The following is a 27,098-nucleotide window of genomic DNA, read 5'->3' on the forward strand; positions in this document are numbered from 1 at the left end:
TAAAAAAGGAATTATATTTTTGAAGGAAATGTTATCTTATTTATCTTAACTTAACAGTGATGAGATTTTTAAATACTATTTTTGTTTTATATATATATATATATATATATAATCTGGAAACAACTAAAATTGTATTTTTAAAAAAGGAATCATATTTTTTTAGGTAATTTTATCTTAATAGTGAGGAGATTTTTAAATACTATTTTTGTATGTATAAATATATATAACATAGCACCGTGGCCAAGTGGTTAGTACGTTTGCCTCACATTTCTAAGGTCAAGGGTCAACCCTGGGTTCCTTGGGTATGATGTATGGTAGAAGGATACTAAATTGTCCTTATGTGTTAGTGTTTGTCTCCCTGTGCTCTGTGATTGGCTGGTCACCAATTCAGGGTGTCCTCCGCCTACTTTTTGTCAACAAAACAAAAAGTGTAACATCTAACAAAAGTTATACCCAAACATTTGCCTTTAGGAGCCTCGAAATAAGGATTTGGACAATTCCACAAATGTCTCAAAGCGACGAATCGACGATCAAAGATGTCTCACTTGATCGATTAATCAACGGCCCTTCGAAGGAAACCATCCCAACTTTACGGTATTTACACCTGAAAGCATCTTAACATTATTCCTTCTAAAGTCCCCCGTCTAATTAGACTCGCATTCGTCTTTTGATAAGGACCCGTCCTTCCCCGGTGGCTCAGACATGGAGGTTACAAGCACCACGCGAACGAAGTAAACACTGCATTATATATGCGTCAAAAACGCATTTGGCTGCTCGTCCCGCGTTCGCTTGTTATCCGCAAAACGCCTGCCAAACGTCTACGGCGAGCAGATATCAAAGCGGGACGTTGGCAGCGTGAAGTGTGTCAGAGACGCTAAGTCACCGGAGAGACGCTTTCATTGTCAAATCGGAACACCCTGTTGTTTCTGGTGGAGGACTTTTAGCACGACTTTCCAAGATGGCCGCCTGGTAAACACACACACACACACAAACAAAGGTGCATTGGACTTGGTGGTTCCACGTAGAAGATCAGAAGTACGTGGACCACCTGAGGTAATGTGAGCCTTCTTCTGTCTTTTCCCAGAGTCTTTTTCTCTGGCGGCGGCCGACAACAAAGACGCGTTTGTATGCATAATGCGAACGCATGGTCGCCCCGACACCCCCTCCGGCGCCCCCACCCCGGTCGGCGAACACAGGTGGAGCAGGGCCAGCATCCCTGGGACCAATTAGAGCCCAGCGCAGGTACATTAGCATGTTGGAACGAAAGGCCGTAGAGAGGATCGGGTGCTTTGAAAAATGTCAACAATTGTGCTTTGAGTTGTGAGCTGTCGCTAGATAGATTTTTGACTCGAGTTGCAAGCCTCGATCACATTTTTGTTTATTAGTTCGTTAGATTAGACGTCCAATCTGAACTGGGAAGGGCTTTTGTTCACGTTCAAGTGGATTGGACGTCTACTAAATGGGAAAATTGGATCATGTTTTAAAAATGTAGTTGCAGTATCGCCTTGTCTCCGGTAGAGGGTGTGCAAAAAAGTCAAGAATAATTGTCTCGGTTTTGGTTTAAACAAAAATAGTATTAAAAATCTCATCACTCTTAAGTTAAGTTTCCTTAAAAATATATAATTCTTTTATTGAAAAAGATAATTTTTATGAACACTTTTTTTTATAGAAACCTAAAATATATATTTTTTTAAATGCCCACCACAGCTGTGTTAATTAGGTTGCAACCAGGTGGATTTCTTCCCTGCCACTGATTGCCGTTTCATAGTTTTCAGCACTAGGTGGCAGTAAAGCAGATGTAGGGCCGTTACCTGTTCTTCTTCAGTTTCTTGTGTCTCGCAGAAACTCCACAGAGTGGCGCTGCTAGCAAAGATAAAGTGGCTGTATTTTTCATATACAGGTGCATTATCACACTAGTAAATATATTTTTTGTACTTTAGCCTTTAATAAGATGCTTTATTTTCTATTTACATCTCATTTGTGTAATGTTTTATCGGAAAAAAAGATCCGGAAACACGTCATAAAACAGATTAGGGTTTTAAAATGTTTCTAATTCTATCGCAGTCAGCCTTCCTAATCTTCATGAATTCGACGTCTCATTGATTTAGCATCATTATTTCAACAATATTTCATTTTTGGTTCAGGGCTTTTATTTATTGATGTCTATAAATAAATCTGACTTTATTCTTTTACACACCGGAAGTCGTGTTGCCCTCCCTTCCCTCGAACCCATCACGTGAGTTATAGTATGTTTTTTAATCCGGGATTTAAAACGGTGATTATAGCGTGTTCCAAACATTAACTTTATCTACCTAGCTCTCCATTTACACACAATTAATTCCATTTAATCAAAAAATGTCAATGCCAATACTTCGATTTAATCCACAATCATTAAGACTTGTTTTTGCTTCTTGATTCAGGCTCTTTGCTGGCTGAGTGAGTGGGTGGAGTCTCGCCCTTGACGTCATCCCACGTGCTCCCCCTGTCGTCCAATCTCCTTCCCTCGGAGATCCCATCCCGACCCCCGCAAAGGAAAGACGAAGCGAGGTCCGCCACACACACGCTCTCTCCGAACCCTCCGTGCACCACAGCCCCGCTTGTTCATCACGAGTATCATTTTGGGAACCTTGAGCCATCATCATGTCCGTAGCGGGCCTCAAAAAGCAGTTCCACAAAGCCACTCAGGTAAGCCCGCACACACCTGCCATGCTGCTTGATAATCAACACCGCTTTATTATTGCTGCACGTGAGTGTGTCGGAAAGGGGGGGGGGGCTTAGGTTAGAGGGGGAGTGGGGTGGGGGTGTGCTGCAGTACCCCCACCCACCTCCTAAAACTCGTCGTGATCTTCATCCCTCCATCCTACCCTTCAGATGACATTCCGCGTCACGTGACTCGAGGAAATAACGGTTGTTTTCTGGATTCTCAAGCACCCCCGCCAACCTTAATGATAGCGCGTGCACGCGCTCGCACGACCGGCTGTTATGCAATCGTTAAGTGCGAGCGACCGGAAATCCTCTCCTGTCATCTGCGGCACGCCATGACCTGAGCGCCCTCTAAGCTAGCAACGAGACAATTCATTAGGCACAGGTCCAAAATTAATCATCATCATATTAATAAGGCATCATCAAAGTTAAAGGGTCTGCTTTTGGGGTGGTAGCAAAGTGGTGAGCTAGGAGTTTGTATTCGTGAGTGTGCTCGTATGTCAAAGCAAAAAAAATGGTTGGAGAATCGTTATTGTTTTTATTGATTTTCTGTACCGTTTAGCCTCACTAGAAGGGTCGTGGGGGTGCTGGAGCCTATCCCAGCTGACGTTCAGAACCAGAGGACACCCTAAATTGGTAGCCAGCCAATCACGGATTGCTGTTTTTATTTTTATTTAGACCGAAAAAAAGTAACCCATATACTACTATGTACTTTATTTAATTTAAAAGATAAACAAACATGTTTTCTCAATTTTTTACTAATTGTGTTAAAATGTAAACAGAAAAATAATACCAAAAATGTATATTTTTAAAAGATTTGTTCGTATGAGCCTAAAAAATAACATTTTTTTGCACAATAATTCCCTTATTCCCACTTTATGCATTATCACACATATTAAACATAACAAGATTCGCATAGCGTCATTTAATTAACATTTTGTCGGCCCTCGTTCTCCTCCGATAGGCTCGTAAAGGTGATCTAAAGCCAATGACGCTAAAAACAAGTGTTGTTAAATAACAATGAGGGGAAAAAGCAGTTCTTGTCCCAGAGTTTGAAAAAAAAAAATCAAATATCTTAAGATCCATTGTTTTGTTATTGTCACTCTTTAGTCATGCTTCAGTTTTTCCATTTAGTCCCATTTTCATGGATAACAAAAATGTCTCATCTATTTCTTGTATCTAGCTGTCTAACCAAGCCCAATTAACCAAAAACACACCCAACCATGACCCTGTAATCCGAGGTCAGACTTGTTCACACACACACAAACACACACACACACACACACACACACACACAGAGGTGTGTGTGTGTGTGTGTGTGTGACAGTCAAGAGCTAACCCAATGGGACGCTAGGTTTAGCAGGATCAGAAGCATATCTGCACTAATTGCTTGTTAATAACTTTAACCTTTAATAACTTCATTCTGGCGAGTGGATAACATTTCCGTTTCAACGTTGTGGGGTCGTGGGTTCGATCCCAAGTGGGTCCTCACTGTGTGCATGTTCTCCCCGGGCTTGTCTAGGGTTTCTCCGGGTACTCCGGTTTCCTCCCACATCCCCTAAAACAAGGGTGTCAGACTCGGGTTGGTTCGCTCTATTTCATGTGGGCCGGACCATTTTAGATATCATATTTAGATTTTTTTTTTTATAAATGGATTAAAAGAACTGGACTAAAAGCCCTGAATATTCAGTTTTTTATAGATATAAAACAATGTTTATTTTAGCTTTTTATATATATATTTTTTTTAGATTTTATAAAATGATTTTTGAACTAAAAACACAGAAAAAAAATATTAAAAATTACAATTATTGATTTAAAAGGAGGGAAATCAGGAAATGTAATATATATCTATACTCTTCATTTTAATTTGATCCTAAAACAGAAAGTCGGCACTCATGATTTACTTTCCCGGGCCACACAAAATGATGCGGCGGGCCAGATTTGGCCCCCGGGCCGCCACTTTGACACCATAAAACATGCTAGGTTAGCTGCTTGAACACTCTAAATTGCGTGCTAGCTAGCGTAAATGTTTTTTGTCAAGGGTGGGGCGGATTATGTTGGAGGATCTAGAATAAACAATATGAAAAATATGGATGAATTCATGTTTTAGGGTGTTTTTATTAGTAATTGTCCTTATTTTTGTTTTTCGGCCAATGGCGCTGACTGACTTCAAACTTTATGTGGCGCATCTTGCTTTTGAAAGCACACCCAAATTGGCTTCCACTCGGCTAAGAACAGATGGCCCCTCCAAAAAAAACTGCAGTGATCTTAATGTCGCTAATATTCGCTAACTAGCTTTTTAGCATCTCTTTAAGTCTCTCCCTAAGAAAAACCGTCTGTCCGTCAAAACCAGGCGGCGTTTCGCCTCCGTTTCCCGCTCGCTTTTGCCATCACCCTGGCGTCGAGACGTCTCTCTCAAGGACGACGGCGCCATTTTGCACGAGACGCGCAGGAGTGTGAAGGAAAGAGAAACTGCAGTCTTTCACTCTGCTAATTAATTTAGCAGTAGTAGAAATGTGGGTGGGGAACATTTTGGGCGTATAACATAGTAGACAAGGTACCCCTTTTGCACCTCCATGTTTTTTTTGCGTCATATTGCAGATTTTCAGCATGTGGAATATTAAATGAGGCTTTTTTGTGTGTTCACGGTTGTGAATGATGGGTAGCTTGAAGTGTGTTTTTTTTTCCTGCACCAAGAAGGATAGTGGATAAGTGGAATACTAGGCAGGTGTATGTGTAGGGGGGTTTGGGGGGGGGTACCAGATTGCGAGTGGGTGACTCACGACGCCGAGATGCTCGGCGAGGAGCACTGCGGTACAACGTAAAGTCGATCCAGCTGGGAGATAACAGATGGGGGAGGGAGAGGGGGATGATGGGGGTGGGATATGAGGGGGTTTTGTGATGGGTTGGGGGGGGGGCTTGCATTTCCCGAGGAGTCACGAGGGATACTTCTTTGCTCGAACAGGCTTTAAACTGTTTATTCGCGTGCGCACTGCTGATATTATGAGCCATTTTTTTTTCCATATGCCGTGATATCGTTCATTCATTCATTTATACCAAGGGTGTCAGACTCGGGTTGGTTCGCGGGTTGCTTTGACGTCAACTTGATTTCACGTGGACCATTTTAGATATAATATTTAGATTTTTTTTTTATATATGGATTAAAAGAACTGGATTAAAAGCCCTGAATATTCAGTTTTTTTATAGTCAAAGTGGCGGCCCTGGGGCCAAATCTGGCCCGCCGCATCATTTTGTGCGGCCCGGGAAAGTAAATCACGAGTGTCGACTTTCTGTTTTAGGATCAAATTAAAATGAAGAGTATAGATGTATATTACATTTCCGGATTTTCCCCCTTTTTAAATCAATAATTGTGATTTTTAAATCATTTTTTTCTGGGTTTTGAGTTCAAAAATCATTTTGTAAAATCTAAAAATATATATAAAAAAAGCTAAAATAAACATTGTTTTAGATCTATAAAAAACTGAATATTCAGGGCTTTTAATCCAGTTCTTTTAATCAATTTATTTTAAAAAAAAAATCTAAATATTATATCTAAAATGGTCCGGCCCACATGAAATCGAGTTGACGTTAATGCGGCCCACGAACCAACCCGAGTCTGACACCCTTGATTTATACCATTCCCACACCGCTTACGGGGGTGCTGGAGTCTATCCCCGCTAGCAAAAAGTGAAAAAAAATACGTATTAAATAGCCCGTTGTGACAAAATAATGATAATTATCCTCATCATTGAACATTAAACAGTATACTAGCAAAGATCCATTTTTAGATTTATTATGTTTTATGTCACATGTTGCCAACCTGCCTTTTCAGCTTGATTGGACTCTTGTAGGAATGAGTACAAAGTGCTTTTATTGCGCTCATGTCATGCACAGGTCAATCGTGTTCCCGTGTTGACATGTCAGAGGACGAAAGCTCCTTTGCAAATGTCCTCTTTCTCTCACTCACACACACACACACACACACACACACACACACACACACACACACACACATACACACATAATGGCAAGAACAAACCGTCGTTGTGATCCGGTAGCAATTTGGCTGCGGTCCAGCAGTGCAAAACATGGCCCATCCATGCTTTCATCCCCAGTGACATACACCTGCAGCATTTTAACTACTTTGTGATTTACCTTCATGCTTTCTTGTTAAAAAGGCTTCTGCTTCTTTTTTGGGGGGCCGCAGTTAAGTCTTCATTTGAGTTTAGTTTGACGTATGACTTTCCCCTCTGGTGCTTTTTGGGACTTCCTCTTGGAGACAGGCTCGGGATTTAAAGCTTTGCTTCCCGCAGAACGTGAGTCTTAAGACTGAAGGGATCAATGGTTTCAGGGCCTGATTAAAAAAATAAATGTTACTCTGTTGAAAACCATTTCAGATCAAAATGGCTGCAAGTCAGATTTCTTTATCTTTAAAGGACTTCCATCCACTTCAAACCAAAGTGGTACGCTCCTTGTATCTTTTCGGATATGCTTTCTTGAGACTTTTTTGTGAGTCTGCCCATAAAAAACAAGTCTACCAAATTTCAAGTGTCCAAGTAAAATGGTTTTTAGGGGCTGCATTTTCTAAAAAAAAACAACAACAAACTTCTCAATCTTCTTTATCATTGACACATTGAATCCCCCCCAAAGCAAAGTTGTACGCTCCCTGTATCTTTTCAGACATGCTTTCTTTCTTGAGACTTTTTTTGTGAGTCTTCCCATGATATAAATGTCTACCAAATTTCAACTGTCTAATTAAAATGGTCTTTTGGGGCTGCATTTTCTAGAAATAATAATTCTCAATTGTCTTTATCTTTGAGGGACCTCTGGAACCCCCCCCCCCCCCCCCCCCCCCCCCACCACTTAAAACCAAAGTGGTACACTCCCTGTATCTTTTCGGACATGCTTTCTTGAGACTTTTTTGTGGGTCTGCCCATGATAAAAATGTCTACCAAATTTCAAGTGTCTATGTTAAATGGTCTTTTGGGGCTGCATTTTCTAAAAAATAATAATAATAATAATTAATTCCCAATCGTCTATCTTTGAAGGATGTTAGGAACCCCCCCACTTTAAACCAAAATGGTACGCTCCTTGTATCTTTTCAAATATGCTTTCTTAAGACTTTTTTGTGAGTCTGCACATGATAAAAAAGTACCAAATTTCCTGTGTCTAAGTAAAACTGTCTTTTTTTGGCTGCATTTTCTAAAAATAATAATAATAATTAATTCCCAATCGTCTATCTTTGAAGGATATTTGGAACCCCCCACTTCAAACCAAAATGGTACGCTCCCTGTATCTTTTCAAATATGCTTTCTTAAGACTTTTTTGTGAGTCTCCCCATGATAAAGTACAAAATTTCAACTGTCTAAGTAAAATGGTCTTTTGGGGGCTGCATTTTCTATAAAAAAAAACTTCTCCATCGTCTTTATCATTGAAGGAAGGATATGTGGAAGACCCCACCCCCACTTAAAACCAAAGTGGTACGCTCCCTGTATCTTTTCAGATCTCCTTTCTTGAGACTTTTTTTGTGATTCTGCCCATGATAAAAACGCCTACCAAATTCCAAGTGTCTATCTAAAACCGTCTTCTGGGAGCTGAATTCTAAATGAATGTTTTCCAAACATCTGCATCCTCTTTCCCTCCGTGTCAGTCTTCTCAGCTGAGCCAATTACGCCATTTTCTCTCTTTGCGCTTATGTATGCGTCCAAATGAGTTGTCAAGCTTCACGTGAAAAGTCGTCGTCAAATTTTGGTCCTGGGGTTTAAAACGCTTTCTGTAACGAGCCTATTTTTAGCCGCTCGCGATGGGACGGCTGGTGCGCTCACCTCATTTATTCATCCAAGAGGAAATGATGCGTTGTTTGCGACGTGGCGTTCGTTCTATGCCGCTTCTCCTTCTCCCAACATCAGTATTCAGGACACGGCTGATGTTTTATTCAGCGCGTGGAACATTCCGGGGCGTCTTCTTCTGCAGAGACGAGTGTATTGAAGCTCTGAAAGGGAAATTCTCGGGTTGTCTTTGTTTCCTTATAAGCCGTACTGACCAAATAATACACATTTAAGAGGAAAAAATATAAACGTGGCATTTGGGCAGGGCAATTTTTTCAATTTGATCAGAATTTAATAATAAACACGTTAAAATAATAATAATGAAATGAAGAACTAGGGATGTGCTGTTGCTTATTTATGGAAAAAGTGCGGCTTATACTCCGTAAGATGCAGTGTGGAATTTTGCTTGAGCTGATTGGTTGTGGCAGGAGAATTAATGATGATAAAAAATGGCATAATTAGGTGTAAAGATGGTTATTATGAACCTTTGTGGGGGACTTTAAGGTCGTCGTAAATCTTCTGGGGGTCAGCGGGGTCGTTGTTATTTAATTGAATGGAGGCTACCTGTCATTTCATTGGGTCTTGTTGATTGGTCGCGAGCATCCAGTGAAGGGCACGGCTATATTTGTCAAAATGTCGTTACGCCCGTGTGGCGTTTACGGCGTCGGAGACCTTGCTCGTTCGTGTAGGTCGGAGGGGTCAAAGTTCAGAAGTCGGTCTGAGGGCGGGATGTCAAGTCTAGGCTTCTGATTGGACACTTTAGATCAGGGGTGTCCAAATTTTTTCCTCCGAGGGCCAACATGAAATTCTCCCTTTGGCCAATAGAGGATTGGAAATGGGTAAAACATTTAAATTAAATTAAAAAGACTAAGAGAGAAAGATAAGTGCAAACTAGGTTGAATTTAAGCTTCTAGTGCGGGCCATATGTAATGATATTTTCATGACTTATCGGTCGGTGAATACGTTTTAGCTCAACAACGTTAAATTTGATTCAATCCCAATGCTCAATAGCTAATTAGCTATCATTTTTTTATTTAAAGCGATAACGTACTGTTAAATAAATTAAATAAATACAAGTTCCAGGTCCAGAGACATTTTCACATTCTTGTTCTCAAAATCAAGCAATTTGTTCCATTTTGCTATTTGGGTTCATCCTTATGCCGAGGGTTTAAAAACCAACCAAAAAAAACATGGCATTTGTTCCGTCCGCCACGTGCCCCTCCCCCGCCATGATTCGGCCAGGATTATTGTGTCATTAATCCCAGTGTGGTGACTTTGCATCCTATTGACTGAGAATCTACGCAGTTTATATCACTGCGCCAGTTTACGGAGTTTAATGGCCCTGAAACGCATCCAATCGGATGACTATTATCAATCATAACTCAAGTGTAAATTGTACTGTACGAGTGGAAGAGGAGCTTTTTTGTTTTTTGCTGTAGGTTTGCCAAATGCACTTGTTTACATGTTTATTTTTGGATTGTTGTCTTTTTTTATGTAGCAAATGGGTGTTAAAGAACGCAAAAGAAGTTGTTTTTAAATTTAGCCTGGTCTAAGCAACATAAAATTTCCGTTTATCATGAATAGACCCACAAAAAAGCATCGAAAACCGATACCTCAAAAGTTCATTTTGTTTCGAAGCGGCCATTTTGAATCCCAAAGTTAAAAAATAACTTTAAAAATTCAGCCCCTGAAGCTAGTTTCAATTAGCAAGATAAAATTTGGTAGGCACATCTAATATAAGTAGCCCTATTTTTAAAAAAAGTTTCAAAAACCAATACCTCAAAAGACCAGTCGGATGCTCCATTTTGTCTCCACGCCGCCATTTTGAACCATTTTCCAATATGAAAAAAAAAATTAAAACCCCTATTATATAGTCTGTCAAAAACTCAATCTTTATATTCCAATTTATGCTCTAAAACCACAAGGTTAACGCCAAAGTATATGTTTATCACAATTGCAGACCTAAAGCCTACCCGAATCTCCATTATTATTTTATTTTTTTATTTTTTAGGCCATCCTTTGCGCCGTCAAATTTGATCAAAACTATCCAAAACACACTTTGGGAATCCCCGGTCCAAATCAGATGTGGCAAAATCAAATGAAAGCAGACTGCGTTTGAATGAGAGCTACAAAGCCTGGAAAACAACAGCAGCGTTTGATATTTGTTCCTTTTTTTATTAGGTCGGCAGGGCCCAGAATGCATTGCTCTTCATTATTTTCAGCCGATCGAACGTCTGCAATGATGAAGAATCTGTTTAACTTCCCTTTTTATCGATCCCAGTGTTCCTGCGTGGCTCTCTTTAGCCCCTCCCACTAAAAACAATTTGTCTTCGGCAGACGTGATAATGAATTTTCAGGTCAAACTGCATTTTTTTTTTTTTTTAATGCGTAACGCGGTCAGGATTGCATCTTGAGTCACGTTGAATCACTCGATAGAAATTAAATGAATCACGGCTTTTTTTAAACAATATTTTGTCGTCTTCTCTTGCGAATAACGATTGTAAAAAAAAAAAAGATAAAAATAATAATAAAAAGCCTATGGCGCATTGACTCACTTATTTTTTGAAATCCTTCAGATGGTGCATTCAGGTACCTGCAGGAGGGTTGTATTTTTGTAACTCGGAAGTTGTGTCGAAGCCAAATATAAAAATAAACCGCGTCTTTATCATGTGGGAGCTTGCCCGTCCTTAGTCTTCATCCTCACCATCGTCATCGTCATGCCAACCGCGCGCACACACACACACACACACACACACACACACACACATGTACGATGCCAGCTGGTCGGCTCCCCGCGGACGAGAGCGCGACATTTTCACGGCCATCGTTACATAAGCGAAGCTTTAACGTCACGTGACAAACGCACTTTAGGCACAAAAATAATAATAATTAAGAAATAATTATAATGAAGACTACAGAAATAGATTTCCCCTTTTTTTGATAAAAAAAACTAAATAAATAACATTTAGACTTTTTATTTGAATCTAAAAGAGACTGTTTCTTTAAAAAAAAAAATATATATAATGCATATTTTTAAATAACATTTGGAAAATGTTTGAATTAACAAAAGAATAGCATCATTTACATAAACTATTAAATATGCAATATAAAGTGAACAAATCCAATTTTAAAATCATTATAAATGGTTTTCAATCAGTAAAGTTGGTTTCAAAATAATAAACTATTTTATCAAATTTTATAAATAAATAAAATGAGAATATTAAGAATAATATCATTTACATAAACTTAAATATGCAATATAAAGTTAACAAATCAAATTTTAAAATCATTTAAAAATAGTTTGAATCAGTAAAGTTGGTTTAAAAATAATAAAATATTCTATCAAATTTAATTAATAAATAAAATGAGAATATTAAGAATAATGTCATTTACATAAACTTAAATATGCAATATAAAGTGAACAAATCAAATTTTAAAATCATTTAAAAATAGTTTGAATCAGTAGAGTTGGTTTCAAAATAATAAAATATTCTATCAAATTTTATAAATAAATAAAATGAGAATATTTACTTTATTTTAATTTGGACAGAATTTTTAAAATAAAAAAGTAGATAACAGAGTACTGTTTTATTCCTTTTTCTCCTTTTAAATATATATATATATTTTTTCAAATAAATAAATATTAAATACATTAAAAATCATTCAGAAATAAGAATATTTAGTTTTTACCCAAATTAACTATTTAAAAAAAAAACATTAAAATTAAGAAATTAGACAATCTGAGCCCAAAACAAGATTTAGCCCCCAACGTATCAACAATTTATGGATATTAATGATTATTTTAATGAACGCTTTGAGTCGACGAATCCCTCTCCTCTTCTCGCCATTCCCAAATCAGCCTTCAACCATTTCCGACGCTTCGGCGCCCCGGCAGGGTGACGTTTGCCCGCAAGGCCTCCATGTTTCTTTTTGTTTTTTTTCCCTCCACGGTCACCTGTCCCGCGGTATCGCCTCGCTAATCGCTCTTGTCGTTTTTAATCTTCCTCTTCCTCACCCTGCGTGTATTTAAAGGCCTCCGATTAGAGCTCTGAGCAATGGGGGGTGGTTAAAGGGACTTCCTGGATAGAAGGAAGGAAAGACTGCTTGGACAGTCTTTGCAAGCGCACATTATGAGCCATGTGAGCGACCCCAACAAATAGCCCAAAAACGAGGACAAATAGTCGTGGTCGCCCGCCGTTTTTACCGTCGACTCCAGTCGAGCGTCCTCTGCCTCGTTTCGTGGAGAGCACCTCGGCCGATAACGTGAACGCGGGTGATTTAGGGTGACGGGAGGCGGCGAGGTCGCGTGCTAGCTGCCGGCGCTTCCTGTCCAAATTTAGATGGTTCCATTGCAAGTGCCTGGAGTTTTGCCTTCCCAAGCAATGGCGTTCGTACATTGGGTAAAAGTTGGCTTATTTGTCAAACGCGGGTTGGTTCGCGGGCCGCAATAACATCAACTCGATTTCATGTGAGCCGGACCATTTTAGATATAATATTTTGATTTTTTTAAATAAATGGATTAAAAGAACTGGATTAAAAGCCCTGAATATTCAGTTTTTATAGATCTAAAACAATGCTTCTTTTAGCTTTTTTAATATCTTTTTAGATTTTCCAAAATAATTTTTGAACTAAAAACACTAAAAAATGGATTAAAAAATGACAATGATTGATTTAAAAGGGGGAAAATCAGGAAATTTAATATACATCTATACTCTTCATTTTAATTTCATCCTAAAACAGAAAGTCAGCACTCATGGTTTACTTTCCCGGGCCACACAAAATGATGCGGCGGGCCAGATTTGGCCCCCAAGCCGCCACTTTGACACATGTGGCTTACACTGTGGGAAATGTGTGGGTTCATAAATTTTTTTCACTTTGTCGGACTATAAGTCGCACAGGAATGTAAGTCACACTAACCAAAAAAATACATAATACGGAAAACGGACCTGGCTATTTTCATGCCATACAGTTGGCTGGGATAGGCTCCAGCACCCTCCACCATAAATGCCAACGTCAATTGCAACAATAATTTCAATCACACAACTAGAAAATTATTGCTATGTCATCATTTCCATTTTTTTGTGACTATGCATGACGCTTGAGTAAATTTCCTGCCATTGTTTGTGAGTATAAGACTTCCTAACAAAGTGCTAACGTACTAACTAGCTAACTAACATTTTTTGGTGGGGTCATCCCTTTTATAATTTTGCATATAAATCACTTCTACGACCAATCTGTGATGAATAATGGGATTTTATTGTCTGGAGAATACGGTTGTGATGTTGCGCTTAGATGTCCCATCTGTGCTGTTTGTACTTTTCCCCGGAGGTTCGGCAGCTTGTCGCGACCTTGCGCCGACCTTCCCTTGCCGGGAGGGAGAAGGCTGCTTGGAGAACCGGGGTCATCTTAGGGGTCATTTCATATGATTGTGCGGGAATTTATTAGTCATATCAGTAGTGGTGAGGATTATAGACGTCCAATCAGGGCCTCTTCTGTGATTTATTGTTATTTTTTTCAATAAGTTCATCAGGAGGAGACGTCCAAATTGTTTGAAGTAGAGGCTGGCAGCGAATTAATATTCATTCATTTATTTTGGTAGTCAGCCTTCCCGCTTCAACCTGATTGGACGGCTTGCGCCATTTGTAGCAGGCACATAATATATCAAATATTGTTTTACTTCTTTTGGTCAAGCTGAATCATTCCATCATTTAGTTTATCCCTAACAGCGACCAATCCGTTTGAGGTGGGAAGTTGGCTCGTTCGTTCATGACCGACTCTCCCACGTCAAACGGATTGGACATCTCGCCGATTTAATTGTCATTGAAAATCCTTCAATTAGATTCAATGATTTTCAATGAGATTTTTGTTCTTCTCGAAAAAGAGCATTTTAAATGTAAACATTTTTGCGAATGAGATTTTTTTGTGGGTTTTGTTAAGGGAAAATTCACAGAGATATTCAACAATTGACATGAATTAATTCCCTCATCATTTTTTTCATTAGAAAAAAATAATTTGACAAGTTATAACTAATGCACATCTTTAACTGTCATTAACAAATTTAAACGTCCAATCCCTTTTGACTCTCCCAGTCAAAAGGGATTGGACGTCTATCACCGCCAATGACCTGTTTGATACATCCCCCCATTTTTTCCCATGATGCATTTTTGCTACACACCAACCAATTTGTATGACTCACTCCATCTATCCTATTTGCATTGAATACAATATCCTAAATTGAATGCTTTTATTGTCATTATACACGTCTAATGAGTTTTAATCATATCTTATGTTTTATAATCATGTCAAAAGGATAATTCATTAGCTATAGCTGAGATTTCCAAAGCGTGTCTTCCATTCACGCCGCGAGAGGACGTGACAATTATCGCGGGTACCTGACGAGGGGCAGATAACTGTCTCCATGGCAACCGGCGGCGATGGAAGACGTGGTGCTTGCGATGCGGGGATGACGGTGGAGTCCGCCGCGGGTGACTCACGGAGCGCATCAATCCTCGGGGGAATCTTCCGCTACTAAATATTCACTCGCAAAATACCTTCTCGTTCGAAGCAAAAAAAATTGCAAAAAAGATGGAATCTGTGCTAAACAAAATGGATGTTGTGATATAATAGAACATCAAAATGTTTTGTTTCCATTACCTTGTTTTAGCCACCCTAAAAAAATACAATCGTCAACAATACATCTAACATTCACATACTTAAATTATCTATACCACGTGTGTCAAAGTGGCGGCCCGGGGGCCAAATCTGGCCCGCCGCATCATTTTGTGTGGCCCGGGAAAGTAAATCATGAGTGCCGACTTTCTGTTTTAGGATCAAATTAAAATGTAGAGTATATATGTATATTAAATGTCCTGATTTTCCCCCTATTTAAATCAATAATTGTCATTTTTTAATCATTTTTTCTGTGTTTTTAGTTCAAAAATCATTTTGTAAAATCTAAAAATATTTTTAAAAAGCTAAAATAAACATTATTTTAAATCTATTAAAAAAACTGAATATTCAGGGCTTTTAATCTAGTTCTTTTAATCCATTTATTAAAATTAATCTAAATATTATATCTAAAATGGTCCACGTGAAATCAAGTTGACGTTAAAGCGGCCCGCGAACCAACCCTGAGTCTGACACCCTTGATCTATACTATCATTTTTAGCGACATTGCTATCTATGTTTTAGCAAAATGCTAAATTGCTGCCACCTGCAGGCAATAATGGTGCATTTAAATTGTTTCCCACCCTAGAATTCAAAATGGTTTGTCTTTTTTGTTTCTTTGCAGAAAGTGAGTGAGAAAGTGGGCGGAGCCGAAGGAACGAAGCTAGATGATGACTTTACTGAAATGGAAAAGGTGCGTTGGACATAATTTCTGATTATTAATTGTGCTTAATAAATGTATAACATTTTATTCTTTTTTTTTTAACCCACGCAGAAGGTGGACACCACCACCCGAGCCGTGATTGATATCATGACCAAGACTACAGAGTATCTGCAGCCAAACCCAGGTATCAATATTTATATTTTTATCATTTTGAGAAAAAAAAATGCTACCGTATTTTCTGGACTATAAGTCGCATTTTCTCATATACATTGGCTGGAATTGCAACTTATGTATGGAATAATTATCACTTTAAGATTTTATTTCACCCGTTATTTGTACACTGCGCCGCAAGGGGGCGCTGTAGGCCCGTGTTGATGATTTCAACATTGACTTTTCGCTAGGGGTCGCCACGTAAAATACTGGTAAAATCACCTGTAACGTAGCAGAATAAAAAAAATTGGAATTCCCTTTTTTTCAAATATTATACTCCGCCTGTTGTTTGATAATTATTTTGCATTTTAAGGCATTCTATGATTTGTTTTGGATTTTATTAAATATTGTATTCTTTTTTTTAGCGACCAGAGCCAAGATGAGCATGATAAACTCCATGTCCCGTATGCGCGGCCAAGAAAAGGGACCCGGATACACCCAGACGGAAGCCATCTTGGGAGAGTCCATGCAGCGCTTCGGCCGGGAGTTGGGGGAGGAGTCTAATTTCGGTGAGATTTTTTTTTTTTTTTTTTAGTTTTGCCAAGGCCGCGTTTTGGTGCTGACAGCCGCCGTCCTCTTTAGGCTCGGCTCTGATCGACGCCGGGGAATGCATGCGAGAACTGGCGGAGGTCAAAGACGCCTTGGACATTGAGGTCAAGCAGAACTTCATCGACCCGCTACAGAACCTCCACGAGAAAGACCTCAAGGAGATTCAGGTCGGTCATTTGCTCCACCTCAATTTGGAATGTTTTTCAAACGCCAAGGGTACAACTGGAGATTTTTAATGATTTACTGTTCGCTAAAAAAAATAATAATAATTGGAAAATATATTTTCATGAGAATAAATTATGGCAAAGTGTATATAGCTTTACTGAATTCTTTTTGTGTATGCATTTAGAATGACAAATATAAGGTGAGATTAATTTTGACATTTGACAAATTGTTTTGGAAATTTTGAACAATTTTGGAAATTTGAACAATTGTTTCTGAAATTTTGAACAAATTTAGAACTTTGGACAAGTACTTTTGGCAATTTGATCAATTCCTTTTGGAAATGTGAGCAATTCCTTTTGGAAATTTGAACAATTTCTTTTGGAAATTTGAATAATTTGGGGGAAATTTGAACCATTTATTTTGGAAATTTGAACAATTTTGGGGGGAAATTTGAACAATTTTGGAGGGAAATTTGAATAATTTTTGGCGGAAATTTGAACAATTTATTTTGGAAATTTGAAAAAATTATTTTGGAAATTTCAAAAAAAAAAAAATACCATTGCAAATGAATCCTTTTTGGGGGTCAAAACTGCAAATGCAACTGTAAATGTGAGGTAATTTTTAAAGTTGGATTGGCAAAAATCTGTCAAAGCGCTTTGCAAATCAGCTCAAAATTTAGCAAATTATAAGTAACTGATTATATATATTTTTTAAAATCCCATAAAAGAAAATTATATAAAATAACATAAAACAATAGTGAGAATAGAGAGTAAAAATATCAGATAAACATTTTCAAGAATTGATCCAATTGAAAATAATGATACATGAATACCTGAATGAATAAATATAATTAAAAAAATAGCATAAGTTGTCTTTTTCATGTCCCCATAGCACCACCTGAAGAAGATGGAGGGCCGGCGTCTGGACTTTGACTACAAGAAGAAGCGCCACGGCAAAGTGACGGACGACGAGCTCAAGCAAGCGCTGGAGAAGTTTGACGAATCCAAGGACATCGCCGAGATCAGCATGTTCAACCTGCTGGAGAGTGACGTAAGCGGCTTCGGTTATCGCAAAAAAACCCGCGTGAAAACCCACGCACCGACACCCGTTGCCCCAACAGATCGAGCAGGTGAGCCAACTGGCGGCGCTGGTCCACGCTCAAGTGGAATATCACACCCGGGCCTCCGAGATCCTCACGCAACTCTGCAGCAAAATCGACGAACGGTAAGCTCCGCCTCCCCCTACCGACGTCAAATCAAGCCAGTTCCGTTCCTGCGCTATTAACGTAACCCCAAATTCTGCGCGAGTTGAAATTTTAACCCAATTCGACCGTCCTTATTTTTAAGCTAGGCCAGGGGTCGGGAACCTTTTTGACAGAGAGAGCCATAAAAAAAATCATATTTTCAAATGTTCTTCCTTGAGAGCCATACTCACAATTTAATGGTCAAAATACATGAAATTGTGTGCATTTCTTTTGCCATTTCACCACTTTTAAAGTACAAAAACAATCTGAAAAAGAACCTTTATGACAGAGAAAAAATCATATTTTCAAATGTTCTTCCTTGAGAGCCATACCCCAAATTTTAAAGTCAAAATACATGAAATTGTGTGCAATTTTTTTGCCATTTCACCACTTTTAAAGTACAAAAACAATCTGAAAAAGAACCTTTTTGACAGAGAAAAAAAAATCATATTTTCAAATGTTCTTCCTTGAGAGCCATACTCCAAATTTTAAAGTCAAAATACATGAAATTGTGTGCATTTCTTTTGCCATTTCACCACTTTTAAAGTACAAAAACAATCTGAAAAAGAACCTTTTTGACAGAGAAAAAAAATGAGAGGTATCAAAATTGAAAACAAAATTAGAATTAAGTTTAGTGTAAGGTTAGATTAAATTTATTTTTAAGTGTCTGCATCGTAACCGAAGTTCATTTATTTTTGTTTCTTATGTTACGAGCGCGTTGCCATGCAAAAAGTCTGATTTTAGTGCTGTTAAACACATTTTAGTACTATTAAACCACTCGTTATTTGTTACTTTGTTAATAGACGGTGAATTAGAACAAATAAAAATGTTTTTCCAATCCAATATCCTGTTTTAGGTGTTTTTTTCAGAGGGCTGGAACGAATTAATTCGTTTTTAGTTCATTTCAATGGGAAACGTTCGTTTGAGTTACGAGAAAATCGACATACGAGCTCAGTCCCGGAATGCATTAAGCTCGTATCTCGAGGTACCACTGTATTACACCTCCAGAGTCACACTCACAATTTAAAAGTCCTCCTTTTTACGGTCCCCCGCAGGATAAAGGATTGTTCTCACAAGCCGAGGAAAGAATACGTCGCCAAGCCTCGCACCACCCTGGATTTCTCCTCCATCAGCGAGAACCACAACGGGGGAATTCACAGCGCTCGTTCTCCAGGTGAGTTTTGAAACCAAAACCTGGTCAAAAATGTCACTCAAAAACGTAAACCGCGTTTCTGGGCACATTTTCCCTGCTTTTAAAATGCTTTTTCAAGCCCTAATAAACAGATTTTGTGTCAATTTACTCTAACTTTGCTATGTAGCAGTGCTTTATTATGAATTTAAAGAGTAAATTGCTTGCTAAATTTGTTTATTAAGGCACTATGGACTTTGGTTGAATGTTCTGATGACAATTCTCAAGAGTTAGCTACAAAGTAGCTAGCAAATGTTAGCTTATTTGTAGCCACTTAAGAGTTAGCTACAAAGTAGCTAAAAAATGTTAGCTTATTTGTAGCCACTTTTTGGAGAGGCCACAGCAACATTTTGAAATCATCACCACATAAATATTTACAAACAATTCCTTCCAGTTCAGGTCCAGATCAAGTTTGATATAAAAAAAGACAAAAATACCTCAACTGAAAGGAAATTATTGTTTATATTCTTTCGCCACAGGTTGATCAGAGCAGGAAATTTATCGCTAGAACGTGGTGGTATTGATTTTATTTCACGGTGTACTTATGTAAACTTTAATAAAAACTAAATAATATCAAAATAATCAAATATTAAGCGGCCGAAAAGAGTGCATCAAAAGAAAATCCATATTTGAACCACGTCTGGTGATAAGTTTAAGAGCTCAATGGCGACATCTCTTGGTTGATATGTGAACTACTGCCACAATTTCATTGTATTTTTGTCTAATTTTCAAAACCTTTTAACAACTCTGTGCCCTTTTTTTCCTCTTTTTATACCATGATGCTTTTTATGTTAATTTTATGAATTGAACTACTGTAACTTGTGGACTATAAGCCGCTACTTTTTGTTCTGTTTTGTCATTTTTTTGCTAAATGTGATTATGCAGTCCTCAAATCAAGTAATGAAAGATATTTTTGCAATTTCCTTATTAACTAAACTAACTAAAGATTTTTATTTTTTTCATAAAAACGACTCAAAAATTTTTGGGTGGGTGTGGCTTATACTCCCTCCCCCAAATTACAGTATTTCCTCAATTCCTAATTTTCTGTTGCAATTCTCCACATAAACTGACTTCCCTTTTATTTCCACGTTGGCTGCCATTGACAGCCCCGGACGTCTTCTAGCCAAAGACTCCTTTAAACACACAGCAGACGGATGATTGGACGCCACGCGTCTATCACATCCGCATGTTTCTCTTTTATCCAACTCCTGAATAAACAGCAATGTGTCTCTCTTTTCCCCCCACGATGCTTTGCGGCGCAGGGGCGAGGTCACCAGGTGAGCCTGGCGAGGTCCCGTTGCTCCGTCCCCCTTAACTGACTCGCTCTTTTTTCCCTTCCTTGTCTCCCCCCTTTCTCTCCCTCTCTCTTTCTCGTGGCCACTCGGCGTGGGCAGCGAGGTCTCCAGGTGAGACCAAGCACCTTCCTTTAAAAAAAATCTCAACTTAACACTCATTTCCGCCATTTTTTTTTCCTCATTTCGCCATCCCATCACTTCTGCCGTCCGTCCATCTTTCGTTGAGGGTCTCACCTTTCTTCTCTTTTGCCCTTTGCAGCAAGATCTCCAGGTGAGCAGAGGCCACGCCCACTCCCGTCCGCTCGTGTATTCATTTTGTCTCCGCCGAGTGGATTTTGGATTTGTCCGTCTAACCCTTTTGTTTTTATTCCTCCTTTCTTCTTCTTTTCACGTTTGTCAAAAGTTTGATGTTTTGGGAAATTGGAGCCACAAAAGTCAGACTTACCCAACAAAATTTGCAATTTGTCCATATTTTAGAGGGGATTTTTTTTCAATGGCGTGCAGTGAATTATCACAAAAGAATAAATCAAAAATAAACATTTGAGGGTTTTCACCCTACAATCAGTCCGACGGTGCGTTTTGGTACAGCTCGTAAAACACAGCGACTGTTTCCAATGGTAGGAATTTTTTGCTTTTACATTTTAATGGTTTGTTAACACTTTTGTTGACACTTTTTAACCAAAACAAGAACCGAATAATCATCATCAATTTATGTTGGGATTTTTTTTTATTTGCTTTGATTAGGAAGAGCTAAAACATTTAAGAATATTTAAAATCTGATGTACCAATTTTTTTTAAATGTTTTTCTTGAAATTAGATGCATCTAAACCAAACTAAGAACCGAATCATCATATATTTATGTTGGGGATTTTTTATTTGTTTTGATTAGGAAGAAATTTTAAAAACATTTAAAAATGTTCACAAAGCTAAACCAAACCAAGAACCAAATCATCATCATTTTACATTGGGATTTTTTTCTCTATTTTAATTAGTGAGAGATAAAAAAAATTAAGAATTTTTTCCAATCTGACATACCAAGAAAAAAACAAATTAATGTTTTTATTAATATTATATGCATCTAAACAAACCATTTTTCAAAAAAAATCCATTTCTTTGAATCAACAAGGGATAAAAATTCAAAAATAATTAAAATCTGACATACCCCCAAAAAATCAATCTGTTCTTGACATACCAAAAAATAAATAAATACATATTTTTCTTGAAAATAGGTGCATCTAAACCAAACCAAACACCGAATAATTTCTTTCTTTTTTCTTTTTTGTAATCAACAAGGTATACAAATTCAAAAACAATAAAAATCTGAAATCCCCCCCCCAAAAATTAATCCATTCTTAAAATCATTATTGCTAGTCTGGGCTCCACTTTCAATGAAAAAACCGTCAAACTTCACCTTTTATGAACAACCTTTTGTGTCTTTTTAAAATTGTAACGTTCACCTAGCTAGCTCGCTAACATATTTTTTTGTTTTTTGTTTTTCTCCTCATCATTGCCGACATCTTTCCCCCCCCTTCAGCCCGTTCACCAGGTAAGCCCCCCCTTTATTTTGGTTTAAGCATGTTGCTGCTGTCACCATCTAATTTTATTTATTGAATTTTTTGCAGCCCCCATGGACCAGCCGTCCTGCCGCGCCCTTTACGACTTTGACCCGGAGAACGAGGGCGAGCTGGGCTTCAAAGAGGGCGACATCATCACCCTGACCAACAAGATCGACGACAACTGGTACGAGGGGATGCTGCACGGCAACTCGGGCTTCTTCCCCATCAACTACGTGGACATCCTGGTACCCCTGCCGCACTAGAGCGCCACCCGTTGGTCAAATTCCACAACAAAAAAATGAAAGAAAAACAAAAAAACAAACAAACATCTCTCCCGCAAAAAGCCCGCGCGTTAAGGAACCCAAACCGCATCAAATAAAGCACCGAGCAGCCGCCGTATAGTTTCCAACCCGCGTTAGTGTCGTCGTCGGGATTCGCACGCCGTCGACCCTCCCACTTTTCGCCCGTCGCCGCCGTACTTTGTGAACGTCAACTGCTGTAGCTAGACAAAAAAAAACATTGCGTGCGTCCTCTTTGTTAGCAAACGAAAAATAGGTCATTACGTAATACTTTTTTTAAAAATACGTTCGTATAAAAAAAAAAATACTTTTCCGATCCCATTTTGTGTTTTCACTTGGTTTTACGAACTCCCGTTTTTGCGTTTTGCATGTTTGGGGAACAAAAAGTATCTGTGAAAAATAAATCACGTAAATAGCTAGCATTTTTTTTACCTATAGCAATATAAGCCGCATGTTTTTTGTTTTTTTTTCTTCATAATTTTCCCCAAAATTTTGAAAGGCGCTCGTCTCGATACGTCGGATTCGCAATCTTCGCTTTCGGAGTGTTTGTGTTTGGACACGCCCCCTTAACGACGCAAAAACGCGATTCATGGAAACATGGGGATGTTTTACGTATGTTTACGCGTTTCTATTTTTTAAGTACGATGCGGTTTTTGGGTCGATGATGTTCCGTTTATTTATTTTGCGTGTGCGCAGGGGGCGATTTGAAGCGTGTCGGTGAGCGCGTCATTCCACGTACGAGCCCGTCATCGGCGATGACGCGATTTTTCGCAAAACGCGAGTTGTGATGTAACGTGAGAAGTGTGTCCACGAGTGCGTGACGTCCCAAGTGAAGTGATGACGTAATTTGACCAATAAAAATAAACAAGCTGTGACGTAACTTCAATAACGACGGTGCGAAATAGAACTTGATTTTCTTCGACAGCAATAGATTTGATCTCACATTCCGGAAATCGATTTAAGCTAGCGTTTTTGGTCGTTATTATAAATCAGACATCTTGTTTATTTATTTATTTTTTGTTAAGTAAATGCGTCTGTGACATTCCACATCATTTCATGCGAAATGACAAAAAATGCAAATTTCTAGTTTTCAACTATTGAGAAAATCATTTTCAAAAATATTATCCTCAATATCGGAAATCCTATTTAAATGCTTAAATTCGGATTCGCATACCAAAGCGATCCATGCAATTATTCTACAATGACAGTATTTTACGAAGAAAAAAATAACGCTAATGACAACACAATTTTTCTTCCTTTCCGAAGCAGTTTTTGCACCAATAAATGTCGTCGTCTTATACTCGAACATTCTTTTTTTTATCTAAAAATGTTTTCTTCTCTCCCAAAAAATAGCAACTGCCATCGCGAACCTCTTTTCCAAGCCACTGACGGCCCTAGACGTCCAATCCCTTTTGACTGGGAGGAGCTAATGACGTTCATTTGCCCCGCCCACTCAAAAGGATTTAGATGTCATTCAAAATTCCAACTGCGTTGACGTCTGCTAGCTTACGCACATCATTTTGGAGGTTTTAAAAAAAATCCACTTTTCAGGCTAACGTCATCTTATTTTTTATTTTTATTTTTCTTTCTAATAAGGGTTCTCTTCCCTCCTTTTCTCTTTGACTTTAAAAATGTATCTTTGCCCTCAATGAGGACTGGACAGCTATTTGTGTCTTTTCTTTTTTTTCGATGTCGCTCGCCCACAGTAAAGTCACTTTATTTTCGTTACCACGGCAAAGTATTGACAAGATTAAATAGATGTACATATATATACAGTATATACACACGATAATATAATATAAGAGAGGAAGAAGGAGGGATTCTCTGTGTTGCACACGATTGTTTTTTTTCTCCGTTTTCTTTCATCGTTGCACTTTCGGGATTTGGAGAGTGTATGCTTGATGTCCAGATAACAAAAATGTGATGAGTCGCTGTCATTTATTCCAATAAATAAGGACAAATGGTAAGTGTTGTGTTAGATATCTTATTCTTTTGGAGGTGATAGATGAAAGGTTTATTGAGAAAGGGGATCGTAATGGTGTGGGAAGTTTTGAATTTAATTGTAATATATATATTTAGGGTTTATACTTTGCAGAAATTCACGGGTGGTTATGGAACGGAGTAACCGCGAAAATCGAGGGAATACTGTAATTGGGTGGAAAATAGGATTTGACGTGGAAAAAGTTGACAGCAGTGTTAATTTGTTCTTGTTATGCAAATAACAACGGATTATTTTGAACAATATGCTATTAAGATCTAGAGGTTTTTTTCTAATTTAAAAATATATATAATTTTTGTATTTTTTTATAACACAGAAAGAAACATTTCAAGATTTTTTTTGCATTTGATTCCTTCATGTAATTGTTTAATCATTGATTTTCAACACTGCTTATCCTGATCAGGGTCACGGGGTGCTGGGGCCTATCCCAGCTGACTTTTTGAGCGAAAGGCGGATGACAACCTTGACTGGTCGCCAGTCAGTCGCAGGGCGCATATTGAGACAGACCACCATTCGCAAGTGCAATCCCAACCCCACCGAGCGAGAATTGATCCCACCAGAGTCGGGTGAGTGAACCTTATTTTGTACCATTCATTCATTTTCTGTACCGCTTAAGGGTCGCGGGGGGTGCTGGAGCCTATCCCAGCTTACCAACTGAATTGGCCAGTCAATCACAGGCCACAAGGAGAAAAACAACAAAATCACTTATAGCTAGCTCAGGGTTGGGCAAACTTCTCAGCCCGGGGGCCACATTGACTTTAAAATTTTGACAGACAGCCAGGTCAGCACAAGATACGATAGATATGCACTTAGTATACATGGTCATTTTTGCACTTAATAAAGCATAAAACTCAGGGACTTTCAGGGATCAGAATTTCTCATGCAGGTCATCCAATGATTTCCTGTATTTTTTCACATGCGGGGGCCTCTTTTAACGCAACCAGTGTGGGGAAATGAGCAAATGACTTTTCTGATATTTGCTTGAAAAATAAAACCACCTTGGTTCTGAAGGCGGAAGGTTTGCTTGCATTTCATGCACAAACTGTTTTTTCTCTTGTAGCTTCACATTCAGCTCGTTCATGTGTCAGGATGTCCACAGTAAAAGTTAAATGTTCAGAAATGTGTCAGTATTCTCAAGTAGCTCCAATAACGAACTAATCTCCTGTTTGAGCTCCCACAAACATTTACATACTTTTGCTAGACTAGTGCGCCATCTATCAGGGAAACGAGGGTATTGCAGGGGAAAGGGAAATGAATGAGGTCATTGATTTTTACTATAATTTGGACAATGTCGGTGGGCCGGATTAAAAAGCCTAATGGGCCGTATATTGCCCGCGGGCCGTAGTTTGCCCATGTCTGAGCTAGCTTCTAGGCAATTTAAAGTGTTGAACCAGCTAGCCTAGCCTGCATGTTTATGGGATGTGGGAGGAAGCCAGAGCACCCGAAAAAACCCCACACAAGCCTAAGAAGACTATGCATTCTAATTAAGCTTTTGTTTCTTCAATTGGTAAAAGTGTGGAGAATTTAGGCGTCTTCACGATGGGTCTATCTACGAGAAAAGTCGAAATTTAGCGCCCTCTGTGGGTACTACATGGAACTGCTAAGTCAGAATGACTTTCATATTGTATTTTTTTTTCAGAGGGGTTGATGTTAGAAAGCATTCCTGGGGGGGCCTCTTTCCCAGTGGGTGGCCCGGGGGCACACGTCCGTCGGCACAACTCATCAAGCAAAAGCGTCGCTTGATTAAGAGTCGGACAAAGTGGCTGATGGTGGGAAAAAAATAATGTTTTCATTTCATGCCAGAAAACTGCCGAGCCGAATGGAAACAAAACAGCGTTCAGACAGTGGGACGTGTATTTTTACTCATGCGGGAATTAGCAGAACTCACCGCAGGATCGGCTTCTGCAAACAAAAGCCGCTTTTATTTTGCATAGGAAGCTCGTTATTAACTCTTTTGTCTGATCCAGTTTGAAAAAGAGCAAAAAATAGACAATTTAGCTGAAAAATCAGTTTTAACCAGTAATGTGGTAAACTGATTGGCAGTATCGGTATCGCTGTTTTGGGGGTATTGGGTTTGGTTGCAAAATGCGTTATGATCTGATATTCATGTTTTCAGCATCATATTTTTGGGAGCTGCTGTCAATCAAACTAGTCGACAAACATATCCACTGTGCGGGATTATTTCTCTTGAGAAACTTATTTTAGATACAGCAATATTGTATAGATAGAGTAACATTTTTGTTAAATCATTTCTGGAGGGGGTACGCAAGGACCCCTTTAAAAAAATATGCTTTGTTATATTCTAGATATTGTTTTTTTACATTATTTTTATTGTTCCACAAGTATGGGCATATGATCAATGTTGCAAAAAATAATGATAATAATAATAATGATAATAATAATTGCAATAATAATAATAATAATAATAATAATAACAATGATAATAATAATAATAATAATAATAATAATAATAATGATAATAATAATAATAATAATAATAGACATCTATTATATATTTAACTCAAAAGTTAAAAAAAAAAAATATTCATTAATTTGGGTCACGGGGGTGCTGGAGCCTATCCCTATCAATTGTCTGTTTCAACCTTTATTAAAAAAAATAAAATGTCTGAATTGACAAATAAATTTTAATTAATATATAAAATAAACTTTAAAAATAATTGAAATATTTCTTATTTTTAACTCATTTCCTCAATGTATTTTTATCTCTCTTA

At 38.3% G+C, this 27,098-nt stretch overlaps 1 protein-coding gene and 1 long non-coding RNA gene across 3 annotated transcripts; one reads left to right on the plus strand and one right to left on the minus strand.

Annotated features, from left to right (window-relative positions):
* The first annotated feature begins 2,420 nt into the window (after positions 1–2,420).
* On the plus strand, positions 2,421–24,334 carry sh3gl2a (SH3 domain containing GRB2 like 2a, endophilin A1). 2 transcript variants are annotated; one of them, XM_077604766.1, is made up of 13 exons: positions 2,421–2,685; positions 15,823–15,891; positions 15,973–16,045; positions 16,437–16,580; positions 16,654–16,787; positions 17,677–17,835; positions 17,906–18,009; positions 19,084–19,202; positions 20,480–20,494; positions 20,612–20,623; positions 20,772–20,783; positions 22,047–22,058; positions 22,135–24,334. In XM_077604766.1, exons 1-13 carry the CDS (start codon positions 2,641–2,643, stop codon positions 22,329–22,331), a joined length of 1,095 nt encoding a protein of 364 aa, XP_077460892.1. In that variant the 5' UTR covers positions 2,421–2,640; the 3' UTR covers positions 22,332–24,334. The 2 variants fall into 2 exon arrangements, with proteins under 2 accessions (XP_077460892.1, XP_077460893.1); XM_077604767.1 differs by lacking the exons at positions 20,480–20,494; positions 20,612–20,623; positions 20,772–20,783 and having other exon boundaries at positions 2,427–2,685.
* On the minus strand, positions 6,371–11,337 carry LOC144077562 (uncharacterized). Its single transcript, XR_013301042.1, has 3 exons — positions 11,087–11,337; positions 8,529–8,695; positions 6,371–7,057 (listed from the first exon to the last, which is right to left on the minus strand). It is a non-coding gene; the product is annotated as an uncharacterized LOC144077562 (long non-coding RNA).
* Positions 24,335–27,098: the final 2,764 nt, after the last annotated feature.

This window comes from Stigmatopora argus, chromosome 7, assembly GCF_051989625.1.
Source record: "Stigmatopora argus isolate UIUO_Sarg chromosome 7, RoL_Sarg_1.0, whole genome shotgun sequence".
Taxonomy (NCBI): domain Eukaryota; kingdom Metazoa; phylum Chordata; class Actinopteri; order Syngnathiformes; family Syngnathidae; genus Stigmatopora; species Stigmatopora argus.